Here is a 13,255-nt window from a genome sequence, read left to right on the forward strand (position 1 = left end):
GAAGTGTAAACAGCTCTGGAGCACCAGGAGGAACAGGTGGGGATAGTAGTGGGAGACTTTCTCCAGCAGAAGATGGAAGTGCCTTTGGCTGACCTCACACACTAGCCAGGGAGGTTTGTGCATGCTGAAGGTTCTGTCCAGAGCTGCAGAGACTTATCCAGCCCTTGCACTAATATCCTTGCTATTTTTCTCTGTGGACAACAAGGATACTGCCAGAGACCTGGAGCCAAGAGCATGAGGCCCAAGTATTTATTTTCCTTGCTTCTGCTGGTTGGATTGGCTTGATGAGAAATGGATAGGTTCTACAGGTCAACAAGTGGTTGTGCAGCTGCTGTCCACCACAGGTTTGGTTTTCCTAGTCTTAGGATCTTCTTTTGAGAGGGAAGACTGCTAGGAAGAGATGGGATCCACCTGACCAAGCTGGACAAGGAAATCATTGCCAACAGCCTGGCGAACCTTGTGAGGATAGCTTTAAACTAGGAATGAGTATTGATGGAGAGGTGTAGTCTCAAACAAGAGAGGAAGTGATGGTCTAGACTGGGAAACAAAAGGAAGGTGATGTGAATAAGAGCAGCCAGACAGTGCAGAAGGCTGCCCGTCACATAGGTATGCATGCAATTAAGGAAGTGCTAAGAAGACAGAATTATGGGAGAAGCATTCACACCTTTTCTAAGTTACTCTAATTTTTTTTTAAAATCACACAAATGGCTGCTTCTCTGAAGTGCTAATATAGTAATGCGTGCAGCAGGGGGATCAAACAGAAGAAATTAGAGGCCCATGAGCAGCTGGTGGGTAATCATTGCAATCACAGAGGGGCAGTGGGATAGCTCCTAGGACTGGTGTGCTGCCGTAGCTCAATATAGGTTTTTCAGGATGGACAGGCTGGGAAGGTAAGGATGAAGACGAGCTGCCCTCTGTGTGAGAGAGCAGGGAAGATCCAGGACCTGCCTCTGGAGGGAGTGGCCATTCTTAGTTGTCTTCCTTCATCAAAAAGATGGCTCCATTCATTGGCCTCCCTCTCAGATTCTCAAATGAGTATCTGCCATGCTGAGGCTGAGATGCTTAATGCCCTCTATATCTTAGTCTACTAAATAAAACTCACACTCAGAAATCTCAAGTGCCTGAAACTAACAATTGTTTACACTGTGTGATCTGGAAAAACTCTGAGGATGCACACGACACTACCTCTCCAGGCAATTTATTTCAATATGAAATTTGTATATAATCTATACATGATTACCTACATTGTAAAAAGCTCTTATATCTAGGCAGAAGGGCAACAAGAAGGGTTTTTACAGGTATCTTCACAGCAAAAGGAAGGCTGGGGAAAATGTGGGCCTCCTGGGACATGCAAAATATTAAGGTGTCGCAAGGCCCTGAGACATACAGGAAAGTTTGCAGCAATGAAGATTTACCATGGAGAAGGAACAGTTTAAGGAACAGTTAAATAAATTGGAAATGTGCGAGTCCATGGGACCTGATGGCACATGCTCACCCAGGCTGTGTGACCTGGCTCATGTTGATGTTGGGCCATCTCGACAATCTGAAAATTTGTGGTGATGGGAGGAGTCCCTAGGACCAGGACACTGCAACTGCCACTCTTCTCTTCAAGGAATGCAAGGAGGGAGCATCGAGATGTACAAGCCAGTCAGCCTCATTGAATAAGAGGTTCAGAGCTTCTCAGTGGATGTCAGATGACTTCTGGCAAGTGGGCTCATCTTAACCTTGAATCAGTGGCAGAAAAATGCTCAATAATTGTCAGCTTCAGTTCAGCATAATTGTATAAGAAAGAAAGCATTGACTGTTACAGGGAGAATAATGAGCTCCTGGACAGTTTAATCTAGAAATAAGATTACTACTGTCTTACCAGAAGGTCTTCAGTTAAAATTAAGCATTTCTGTAGAATTATGCTGGATCTTGGCTGACCTATAACCAATGCTTGTTGGTCCATGTGAAGGAACTGTTGTGAACTCAAGCAATAGAACAGTATAGAAAGTATGATCTTTGGACTCAGACTAAAGTTATGGATATGTCTGATGAAATTTGATGTGCTGATTGTTATAAACTCATAATTTATTGTTATTTGGTTTTGCCCTTTATATTATTGATCTTGAGTGCTTCTTCATGAGAACCTACACGTCAAGAGAAATATTAGCCTGCAAGTCACTATTTTAGTTTCAAGTGTAAATTGCTCATTTAGAACGTAGACTTTTCAACATTCATTTAGAACATAGTGTTTTCACACTATGAAACATAGTGTTTTCACATTGCTTTAAGCTGTGTGTCAATTTCTTTTTCTTGGAGAAAAATATGTTGAAGTGTTGTAAGGGTTAATAGATTATACAGACCTTCTTTTGTAATTTCTTATGTTTTAACTGGTGAGAGTTTGAGTGATTGATACAGCTAATATGGAAACTTCATTCAAACTCCTGTGTGTTTGGTGGATGATATACCATTAGCTGCAATTGCAGATTACCTTTTGGTATTAGATGCACTTTGTGTTCACATGTATCAAAATTTATATAATCCAATGTGGTCTTTCTCTTTTCAAAAAGTTGTGCATAGTAATGAATGCATAGTTACCTGTACAGCAGTATAAAACTTAAGCCAAAATGTGTATCATGTTATTTAAGAAAGTCTCTGTAGGTTCGGTTTTTTTTCTCCTCCTACCTTGGTATAAGTGCCACGACCATGCTTAATGCATCAAGTTGGTATTGAAAATAAGCTTATGTTCTGGGTTTTTTTGTTGTTGTTTTTAATCATATAGAGGAACAGATGCAAAAATTAACAATTTTTCACGCCTGGAACCCACTCTTCAGCTGCTTGGTGTGCAGTTTAATGAGAATATGGCCCAAGACATCATGACAAGACAGCATGGGGCTGCAACAAATCTTTTATATGAATTGTATATTGCTTTAGAAAAAAAGAGGAAGGCAAAGCTCACTGGCGTAGCTGTGGAAACAATGAGACCTGCAGCAACTACAAAGCTTAAGTCTACTGAAAGTGGAAATCAAGAGGTAACTATGTTTTGTATAAATACAAAAAAGGTAGCATATTTATATGTATTTTCAAACATGTTGGGTGTTTTCCCTCTCTACTTTGTAAATCTCCTATTCAAAACTCAGTACTTACAAGGAAAAGAAACAGTTCTTTGCTATGTCTTATACAGTGAGTTTGCATGGCTTATTGGGAACTCAATAGGGTATTGATCTTCTGTGTTCTGTGTTTCTTTGTTTTGGTTCATTCTGTGTTACCTGCTCTATTTTCAAGATTTCTCCAGACTTTAAATATTATAACAACAAAAGCTAGTAGTTGTTCAGCAGCTGCCTTTTTACTCCTTTGATGAGTACAGATTACAGATTGCATTGCCGTCTAGATATCAACTCAGACTAATTTCCCTTCCAGGAAAACGATTTATAAATATGTCAAGCTCTGTGCCACAGTGGTGTGGTTCATTCTGTTGCATGTCTCTCCATATATTTGTACTGCACTCCATTCTGCAATAACTGTATGCTGAGAAATAGAAAGAGAGAAAAATAAAGGGAAAAGGGAACATCTAAGAGGAAGTCAGTATTATTGGGGTAGATTCTGTTAAAGACTTCCTTCTTGTTTTCAGCAGTAATATTCAGTATGTCCAGACTATTTGTTATCAGGATGAGGAGTTTATGATCTATATATACCTCATATATACCTATCAAGGTATATATCATGAATTAAATTCAGCTGGGAGAAATTTAACTTTTTTTTTCCCTTGCACTATTTCTGACAAATAGCTTACAAGCACGAAGTTTACCAGCACATACAAAGATAGTACTGAAAAGTCAACATATCCCTCCAAATGTAGAGGGATAGCTTAAAGAACTTGAGCAACTGAGGATAGGTCCTGTCTTTAGACAAGTTGGAATGGCATCTGAATCATGGAATAGTTGAGGTTGGAAAGAGCCTCTGGAACTCACTCAGTTTATCCCCCCTGCTCCAAGCAAAGCTATAGCAGGTTCCTTAAGACCTTGTTCAGTGAGGTTTTGAATATCTACAAAGATATTCAACTATTCTACTGGATTCTCCTGGAGACTTCCAGTAAAGAAATGCTTCCTTAGCTCCCCTGGTGCAGCATGGGACAAATCCTGTGACTGAAGTGCGACTGTGGATGGCATGGGCTGTTCAGAAAGGACAGGAGGGTAACAAGAGGCTGAGGGCTTGCCCTCTATATCAAGAGGTGGATTGGATGTGAGGAGTTGTCTCTGAGGGATAGATGTAAGCACGCAAGACACAAGAAGGAAAAATAGTCCCTTCATGTATCTAGAAAAGAAAATACAAGCGATAAACAAAATATTCAAAATAACATTTCAAAAGAAAATTTTTTACTATCTCTTTTGATGCATTATATATTTTTTACCTATCTTTGACTTCTTTTTATAAAATCTGTTTTTCTTCTTTATTCTGCTTTTACCTGCCTACATGTCTGGTGCACTTTAAATTAGCATAATTTATGTGTTTCTTACTTCTTGATCATTTGTGCTAGTGTTACCTCATGTGTTACCTAAGGTATTCTCAGTTTCTGTACTGGGAAACTGGTATTCTTATTTTCTATGCTATATTCAGACCTGAAACAGGTACCATACTAGAACTAGAATTTAGTGAGAGCCCTTAAAAGCCTATAAAGCACTGCTTGTCTGCTCAAGTCTGGAGCCTGATAATCTCTTCTAGTTTCTTCCTGGAAGATAATTTTTGGTTTAATTATATTTGCTTCATATCAGCATTACATAGGAAGGAGACAAAATGAAATAATGGCCAGGATTCAAACAGCTGTTACACAGACTGAAAAACAGCCATCAAGACCCACCATAAAATCTTTTGAAGCCAAAAGATTCTTAAAGAAGAAAAGGGAGGCAGAGGTAATTATCATCTATATTGTTTTAATGCGAATTACATCAACTCAAACCTCATGATTTCTGGGAACGTTTATGGTTACAAATAGTGTATGTGAACCATCCAAAAGCTGCTGACTGTCAAAATTATATCAATTCAACCAGTGAAAATTGGGCTGAATATTTGCATGATTATGATTTTGCTGTTTTTTTAAAATAAGAATTGTTTTGGTGTAAGAAAATTTTCATATTGAATAAGTACCATAGATTGGTAGTAAATTGATTGCTGAGAGTAGCTATGAGTGTACTGGAAGGAATACATTAAATAAAAACATTAATGTTTCCTTTTGATTTGTGCATGATAACATTTTGCACCATAATGTTTGAACTGTTCTATAGTGCACTATGAAACTGTCTGCTTCTTAAATGCTAGTAACAACTGAAATTGACAATAATGTTAAATAAAATCAAGAGATGCAGCAATTAAGAAAAAAAATCTGCATTATCTAGTACCAGAATCTTCTTGGACTGTAATTCAAGTTCACGGATTATATTGTTATTAGGGATGCAACTATTAGCACTTTTTATAACTGGGCAACAGTAACACAGGTATTTAAATCTAGATTTTAGTAACCTGTAGTAAGACAGTTACTTGAATAACTATCAGGGATACATTCAAGCTACTAAATCTAAAGCAGATCATAATCCAGAGTATCTTGGTTCAATTCCCCATATGGTGAGAATTATATACTCTGCTAGAGCCCTATGCAAAATCAGAATTATCCTGCAGAAAGAACAGCTGAAAAATTCTAGGATTTTCTGGCTGGTGGAAGTAGGTGCAACTAGAAAGGGGAAGAGGGCAAGGAGGTGAACGGTGTAAGATGGAAATCATCTTGCCTTTATACTTGGTTAGCTGATGCCTGTATTTTCAGTGTAAGCATTTCTGTTGTACTAACATGATATAAAAGTAATTTCCTAGTACTTGGTCTATTGAACCTTCTTTATGTTGCTTTGTGAAGAGTAAGGAAACATAAAATTTTGTGTTACTTCTTCAGAACACGTACAAGGAGATAGAAAATTTTGAGAAGTCTCTGACAGGAAATGCCTCTGCAGTACACAGCCATGCGACTGACAGGTAACATTTGGATGTTAAATTGTTAGGCGTTATCCTACCTCGGGTGTCTGCTATATAGACAGCTTCTTGAAGAAAGAGTAATGTCTCATTTAGTTTAAACTGTGATTTTCCCTGGAATGAATGTCACACTAGCACTGATTTTGGGTCCAACACAGTTGCAGTGTCTCTAAGTTACCTTTAGTTGTAGTAGGAACCGCTTAAGCTTCCTTCACTACGTTTTGCCACACAGGCAGCAAGAAAAGGCTCAAAATGCATCTTTTCTTAGTTCATTTTAGTCTTTGGGTCTCTAAGTTCAGTTAGCAAGATAGGAATGGTTGTGAATGTGCATACACAATAACACATTTCAAAGGGAAAAGAAGTAACTTTTACCTTGAAACTTATCTGTATATTGATTTATTTGTGAATAATTGCAACTAATTTTCATTCTGTCACCCTTAATGATATGCATACCCTACTCAGAAGATGTGACACTCATGCATACTGCTGTGGATATTTCTGTGTGTAATCCTCTAATTCATAGCAGCAAAACCACTCAGGGTGTGTGGCTATATTGAAAAGTAACCCATCTTTCTTTGACATTCTGTGAGTCATCCTAATTTCCTGTTTCTGTGGAATTTGGCTTTGTATTGACAAATATATGTGTCAATGTATTGTCATTAGTCATTGTTGTCATTGGTTGACTGATGATTAGTTGGCTCAAATCAGGGTGGAACCTTCCTCTGGACCTAGTGGTCATTGTGGGGGCCAAGAGCATCAAGAAGTAGGCATAAAGCCCACAGAGTGAGTTCTGATTTGTTAGACTTGCACGTAACTATATAGGCATCTGTGTGAAAAGACCCTTAAGAATGGTAATTCTTATCTTTCTTTTTTCAATCAGTGATATTCAAGAATTATTACAAACACAGACATTTCAAGAAACAAGTCGAGAAACTATATCAGAGACAAAAACTGAGCTATTAAATATTTATTCAGATGATGAATATATAAGGAAAATTCGAAAACGTGTAGAGGAAGATAGATTTGCTAGAGAACAACAAGCAAAGAGACGACGAAAAATGCTGGTGGATCAGTTGGCAGCACATGAGGCTCAGGAGGTGGGAAATTTTATGGTGAAGTACATAGACTGTGCATTTAATTTGTAATCTAAAATATGCTTGCAAATATGAAACGAGTACTTCTGGAAGGCTAAATAAAATTTGAAGGGAATAAAGGGACTTACACACTTCTGTCTGAATATCTGTTATGTCAACCCTTCAAAAATATGGAAGGTTGGCTGTTCTTCATCACCACCCTTATGTTCATACTTATAAACTTAAAAGGATAAAATGAACGCAGCAGAACAAAGATTATTAAAAATACATTGTAGACATCCCTGCCTCCCTCCCCGAAAAGTTGAACATCCTATGGTATCAAAATGTATACTGGTTCTAAAGAAGATTCTTATTTAAAAACAACAAAACATGGCACTCCTTATTTGAAAACCTGTATCTATAAATGTGTCATATAAAAGTTTTGATCTAGACTGATGAATTCTGAAATGATTGTGCTGGATGATACAAAGAATCAAAATTTTATTTGCAGGTCAGGGATTTGGTGTTTGATGTGTTATGAAATAGAAGACATCTCTGGAGAATGTCTATGTTAGGTCTAAAAACAAATATTGTAGATTATTACATTTGAATCCTGTCCCATAAAGCACAAGGCTTTTAAGATTCTTCTTCATATATTCTTCCTTTAAAAAGCAGCTTTTAGATTATTTATTTCACAGATTGTTTCTTTTATAATGACCCTATCAAAACACAGCCTTGTAACTTACTGGATTTTTTTGATTCCTGGTTATTTTTTCATTTTAGTATTTCTCTGTGAGTCCTTAGTTTAGATCATATGTGTTGAACATATATAGCTGCGCCCATCTGTACTGCTGCTGCTACTACTACTACTACTACTACTACTACTACTACTACTACTACTACTACTACTACTATTTCATAATATTAGCATTTCAGATGTATAGCATCTCTCAAAATATGAGGTATCACACATGTATATATTTTTAAGCCTTGGCACATAATGTCTGGAGATTTTTTGGAAATGTTAAGAAAAGGTTAATCTGTTGAGGTAAGAATCTAGAAGTTAGATGCTTCTCAATGTCTGTCTCAGACGTATTTTCTGAAAAACCACCTGTAGTGGCTTAGACCAAGAGTCCATCTCTCCATATATCCTGTCTCTTAGTTCTTATTGAAAGAGATTTATATCATGTTCTTGATGGTATGCATAGGCCATGAAGAAATTTTGTGACCCTCTTGCCTGAAATCACTGCAGTTCCAAAACTCACTCTTTAAACACTTAAGCTCTTGCAGCCCCAGCACTGTGGACAATTGATTCCAAAAGCCATGGCTACCAGCCTCTGGAGCACTTGGTGGTTACAGCAGCTCAGACTGGCTCCAGAGAGGCTCCAAATCAAGTGAAAACTAGCAATAGTGTTCCTAGCTTCCCAGGAGGAAAAATCAGCTTTGCTATGTGAACAATTGAGATCATACACTGCAGGGACTAGAAGGAAAGACAAATAAGCATTTGACTGAAAAAGTAATCTGACCACTACCATTTAGTGGTAATTTGGTTCTAAATTAGCAGAGGAAAAACTGTTCTGTTAGAACTTTGTGAGATTTCAAACATTAGATGTTAAGTGGAAAGCAAACTGAGGTATTTTCTTTAAGAAGTGAATGAATATAGAAAATAGTTCAAGATTGCTTTTTCTCTCTGTTAAATATTGAACCAGAAAGGTTTTGCAGACTGAAATTGCAGTATTTATATGTATTCAAGTTTGAATTTTACCTCCACTGCGTAAATCTTGAACACGACATGGGATCATTCAGAGGGAGAGGAATTTCATCCCTTCAGAGTGCTGTTTCATAGCGATATTTATAAAAGTTTATTAAAAGAATCTTGTTCAAATACTTTTTTTTTTGGCACAGTTCAAGCTCTAGCACGGGAGAGAAAATAATTTACAATTACGCGACAGTAGTCTAGGGTGTAGCACAACATGATGCCAGTCAGATTTTCATAGACAGATGTTGAAAGTATTTGACAGTTGTATGGCTTCATCCCAACTGAACTTTTATCTCCACCATTTCAACAAATTATTGGTGATTTGTACTTTTTTTTTAATGTTCTGTTCAGATTTTATGTCTCTGAGTTAAAAAGTTTTCAGACATGATTTACTATCAGCAGTAAATTGAGAATGTGAAAATGGGAGGAGAAATTGTTACTAGCTTATCTTGTCAGTCAAATAGATTTATGTATGCTAAGCTCTAAGCTTTGGTCATAAATTTATGACCACACAACAGCACAGAATTGTCTCACTTGTATGTAAATCAAACAAGGAAATAAAAAAATAGAGGAACATGGTATAGTAACTATGTATGAACAACATGCAACGTAAACACATTAATGTTTGGCCACTGGATGCCACTGTTGTCTTAAGTAGATAAACTGTAAAAAGTGTCTATTATGCCTTCTTAATAGTAATTTTTCAAAGTATTACTAAGTTGTCCCATTTGTGATATTTATGATTTTTTCAAGCACTTCACAGTTCTCTGTGAAGATGCTGATACAAAATGTTAGATAAAACCTTTTTCTACCAACTTTGTGTCTTTGTATGTTCAGAAGTTTCAAAACCTGCCAGCCTTTGGCTTGAGTACTTTGTGCATTCTTTTTTGTATGAAGGATAGCTACTAATGCTGCACTTTCCCATCCAGTGAGGATCCTTTTTGAAAGTATGAGTTTGGCGTTTGGTTTTCTGAGTCCTTACTTATCGCTTGTGTAGTTTTGAGTTAATTGCCTTTTCTGTTCTTCTTGTTCCTCAAGAATTTCCTGCTGGCTCTTTTTAGGCCTAGTGAGCATGCCAAAATATTTTATCACTGAAAATATTGAAGTTCTCTACCCTTTTAGAAGAGAAGATTTGTTTTGGCTGCTGTGAAGTGTTCTAAAGGAGCATTTTCCAGTTTCTTTTATAAAGAGGAAATTGACCTAGAAAGGGCTTTTTCTCACTGGACCAACTGTTTGCACCATTCAGTTGATAGTTAGAGTATGACAAATGACTAATCTCTTAGGGTGACTCCTCCAATTTCCTGCAAATAAGCATTTTAACATCAGTTTTCCACTGATGAAGGTTTATTACAGCTGTAATAATTTGTGGCTGAGGGTATGCAGCAACTAATGAAAAATTTAGGGATATTTACTTGCAATAGGAAGTAAATTGTGTAACCTCTGCTCTTTGGAATCTTAATTGAAATACTAAGTACCATGAAACAGTGGATAGAACTCAGGCATCAAAGGGCACTGTATCTCCTCTTATTGCCTTGAGTTTGTGAAGGTAAGAGAAAATGGACTCTTCAATAGGCAGTACTATTGGAGAATTTTATCATCTGAGCTATATCAAATGACACATAGATCAAAGTTCTTATGACTGCATTGTTTTCCGTTTCATTTGTATGTATGATGATAATTCCCTCCATAGACAACTTACAAATAGTACACTACAGATAAAGAACAAAACAAGACACATTCAAAATAAGGTCTTCATTTAGTGAAAAGCTATGTAGAGAGATAATACAGGATCCAGGTGAAGGACTTTATGATTAAGGCCTGAGAGGAATGCACATTTGTCGCTAGGACTGTCATGCAGTGTCATGAGACACTGTACTACTCAGTACTAGGAAAGCAGAGGGCAAAGCCCACATTTTGGCTAAAATAAGGAAAATGTTAAGATATTTTTATATTAGCTTAATATTTTCAATTCACCAGAATTTCATCGGAATGTACTTTATTCCAAGAAATTGTGAAGGCAAAGGAACTTAAAAAATATAGAAAGATTTTTGTTTGTTTGGCTTCTCTCCAACATCAACATTAAATATCTAAATTATTTAGAAAATTCTTGCTGTTATTATTGCAATTGCAACAGTCATGCTTTGCAGTAGAATTCTATTACAGATGTCCTTGGCTGCATTGTGTAGATCTAGACCTCTTCATAGAATTTTTTCATAAATAATATATGCAATCAAGTGGGATTTTTCATTTATAGGTAAAGTTACATAAGGTGTTTTCCCCTCTCTGTCACAGACAGCTGATGAAAAAATAAACTAGAATGAAAGAAAATAGAAGTGATACTTTATTTTGGTGTGTTTTGTTGTTTTTTTTTAATTGATTAATACTAATACAAATACAAATACGAATACAAATACGAATACTAATATTAACTTGTGCCTCTGTTTTTAGGAAATGAATTTTAGATCTTCAAAACAGATTCCAGTTTAAATCCTTAAATTTGAATATACTTCATAGCAGATTTGATGCATTAGAAACAAATATTCAGCAAATCAGAAATTTTCTCTAGAATTCTGCTGTAGCATTGGTATTTGGCAATGATGCTTATAAGGCAAGCTGATGTTTTTGTTCAGGACTCAAAAGGAGTTTTGGACTGTGATAGTGAGGCAAAAACATTAGCTTAGATTAAACATTAGTTTAGATACCAAGAACAGTCTGCAGAAGTGTAGCAGTGAGAACATACTATTATGTTTCAAGAATACTTTGAAAAATAACAATTCATAGCCTTCAAAGTGTCTGTGCACACAGACCATGTCTCAAGCAATGGTTCAGAATGATTTTTCCTTTAGTACTGCATAGCATAATATATTCACGTCCCAATGAGGACACTGGGACTATTACCCAGCAGTCTTGTATTTTGCTCTGTTCTGAATCCTTTCTCGTAGTCCCAGTCCACTGAATAGGGAATAATGGAGAAGATAATTACCCAATTCCCCCAAAAGAATAAAAATTTTCAAATCTGTAGGAAATAGATTGCTCAAGGATGCTGGAGATTATGGCTGAGAATGCGACTGGTGAATAACAGGGTTAAATTAATGATTTGACGAAAGGGTATATCTTCAGATAAGAAGCTGTTATTTGAAATATGCTGCAGTTTCTTTGCATGTGGGAAATAACCACATTAAAATGGAGTTAGTCTGACCAGATGTATTTTTACTAGCTATTTCAGCTAAGACATACTTTGAATTCTTACATAGTTTGTGAAAATTGTATTAATAAATAAATAACAACATTGTTCTGAATTTATGTCCCATATAAGCAGGTGAATGTTGTCATATGGCAGCATTCCTTTTTCTCATATTAGACACTGAGGGCTTTTCTAGGAAATAGTTTATCAACTGTACTTAGTACTATTTTTTTTATCTTGTAGAAGGCTTACCGGGAGGAGCAGCTCATTTACAGACTAATGAAACAATCCCAGCAGGAGCGGAGGATTGCTGCTCAACTCATGCATGTTCGGCATGAGAAAGAGGTGCTAAGGCAAAACAGAATTTTCAGGGAAAAGCAATATGAAGAAAGACGTCAGAAGGAGTTCCAGGAAGCTCTTGACAGAGAAGCGGTAAAAGATTGATCTCTGAATTGCTGCAGGAATTCTAGAATACCTTCATGTTACAAAATGGAAATTTGTGCTGTCAACTGTTAGACTTCAGGACTTTTCTAGTGACATGATGATTTAGTGATAAATATATTCTTATATCTTTGTTCAAAGTCACAGCTATAAGTAATAAGGATGTAACTGTAATTGTGAGACTGACCGCATTTTGTCCTGTGTTAAAAGTTTGGGGGAATTTTGCAGGGAGAAAGAACACCTAATCTACCTGATCTAGTGAGAGGTGTGCTTGCCCATGGTAGTGGGTTTGAACTAGGTGGCCTTTAAAGGTTCCTTCCAACCCAAACCATTCTATTGTTCCATGATCCTGTAATAAGGGATAAAGCTGAGCAACTGAAAATAGGATTTTGATCTTTTCTTCCATACTGATTTTAACTTTGTAGGAAAACATCTCTATGTGCAGAGTTTGAAAGGCACAGTCTCACAGAGGCAACAGAACAATAACCTAAGGTCTTGTCTCAGGAATTGTGTTCTTAATTTCTTTTAGATAGGAGCTGTTAAAGTCTGGTTTTGACAAATGCTGGCGTAGTTTCACTCATGAGTGCTAATTTCTGCTTTGAAGCTTTAAGTTGATTAAAAGGGCTTAAAATTCTGTGGAAAATTGCCAAGTGCTGTGCTCATAGTAGGCCATAATGTAATATTAGAGAACTTGTTTTTCTCCTGTCAAAAATGATCAGCAATTCCAAATCCTCCAACACAGCTGGAGTCCTGCATAATCAGCAGCTATATATCACCTCCTAAAGTATGCTTTCAGCC

At 36.6% G+C, this 13,255-nt stretch overlaps 1 protein-coding gene across 2 annotated transcripts in view; it reads left to right on the forward strand.

Annotated features, from left to right (window-relative positions):
• The window catches only part of SPEF2 (sperm flagellar 2), an 81,125-nt gene that overhangs the window by 3,514 nt on the left and 64,356 nt on the right, over window positions 1–13,255 (forward strand). For both annotated transcript variants that reach the window (XM_063423989.1, XM_063423988.1), the window contains exons 3-7: window positions 2,768–3,017; window positions 4,758–4,895; window positions 5,924–6,003; window positions 6,881–7,097; window positions 12,260–12,448. In XM_063423989.1, the coding sequence (XP_063280059.1) occupies window positions 2,768–3,017; window positions 4,758–4,895; window positions 5,924–6,003; window positions 6,881–7,097; window positions 12,260–12,448 (874 nt within the window). The remainder of the gene's footprint in view (window positions 1–2,767; window positions 3,018–4,757; window positions 4,896–5,923; window positions 6,004–6,880; window positions 7,098–12,259; window positions 12,449–13,255) is intronic.

This window comes from Prinia subflava, chromosome Z, assembly GCF_021018805.1.
Source record: "Prinia subflava isolate CZ2003 ecotype Zambia chromosome Z, Cam_Psub_1.2, whole genome shotgun sequence".
NCBI classification, from domain to species: Eukaryota; Metazoa; Chordata; class Aves; order Passeriformes; family Cisticolidae; genus Prinia; species Prinia subflava.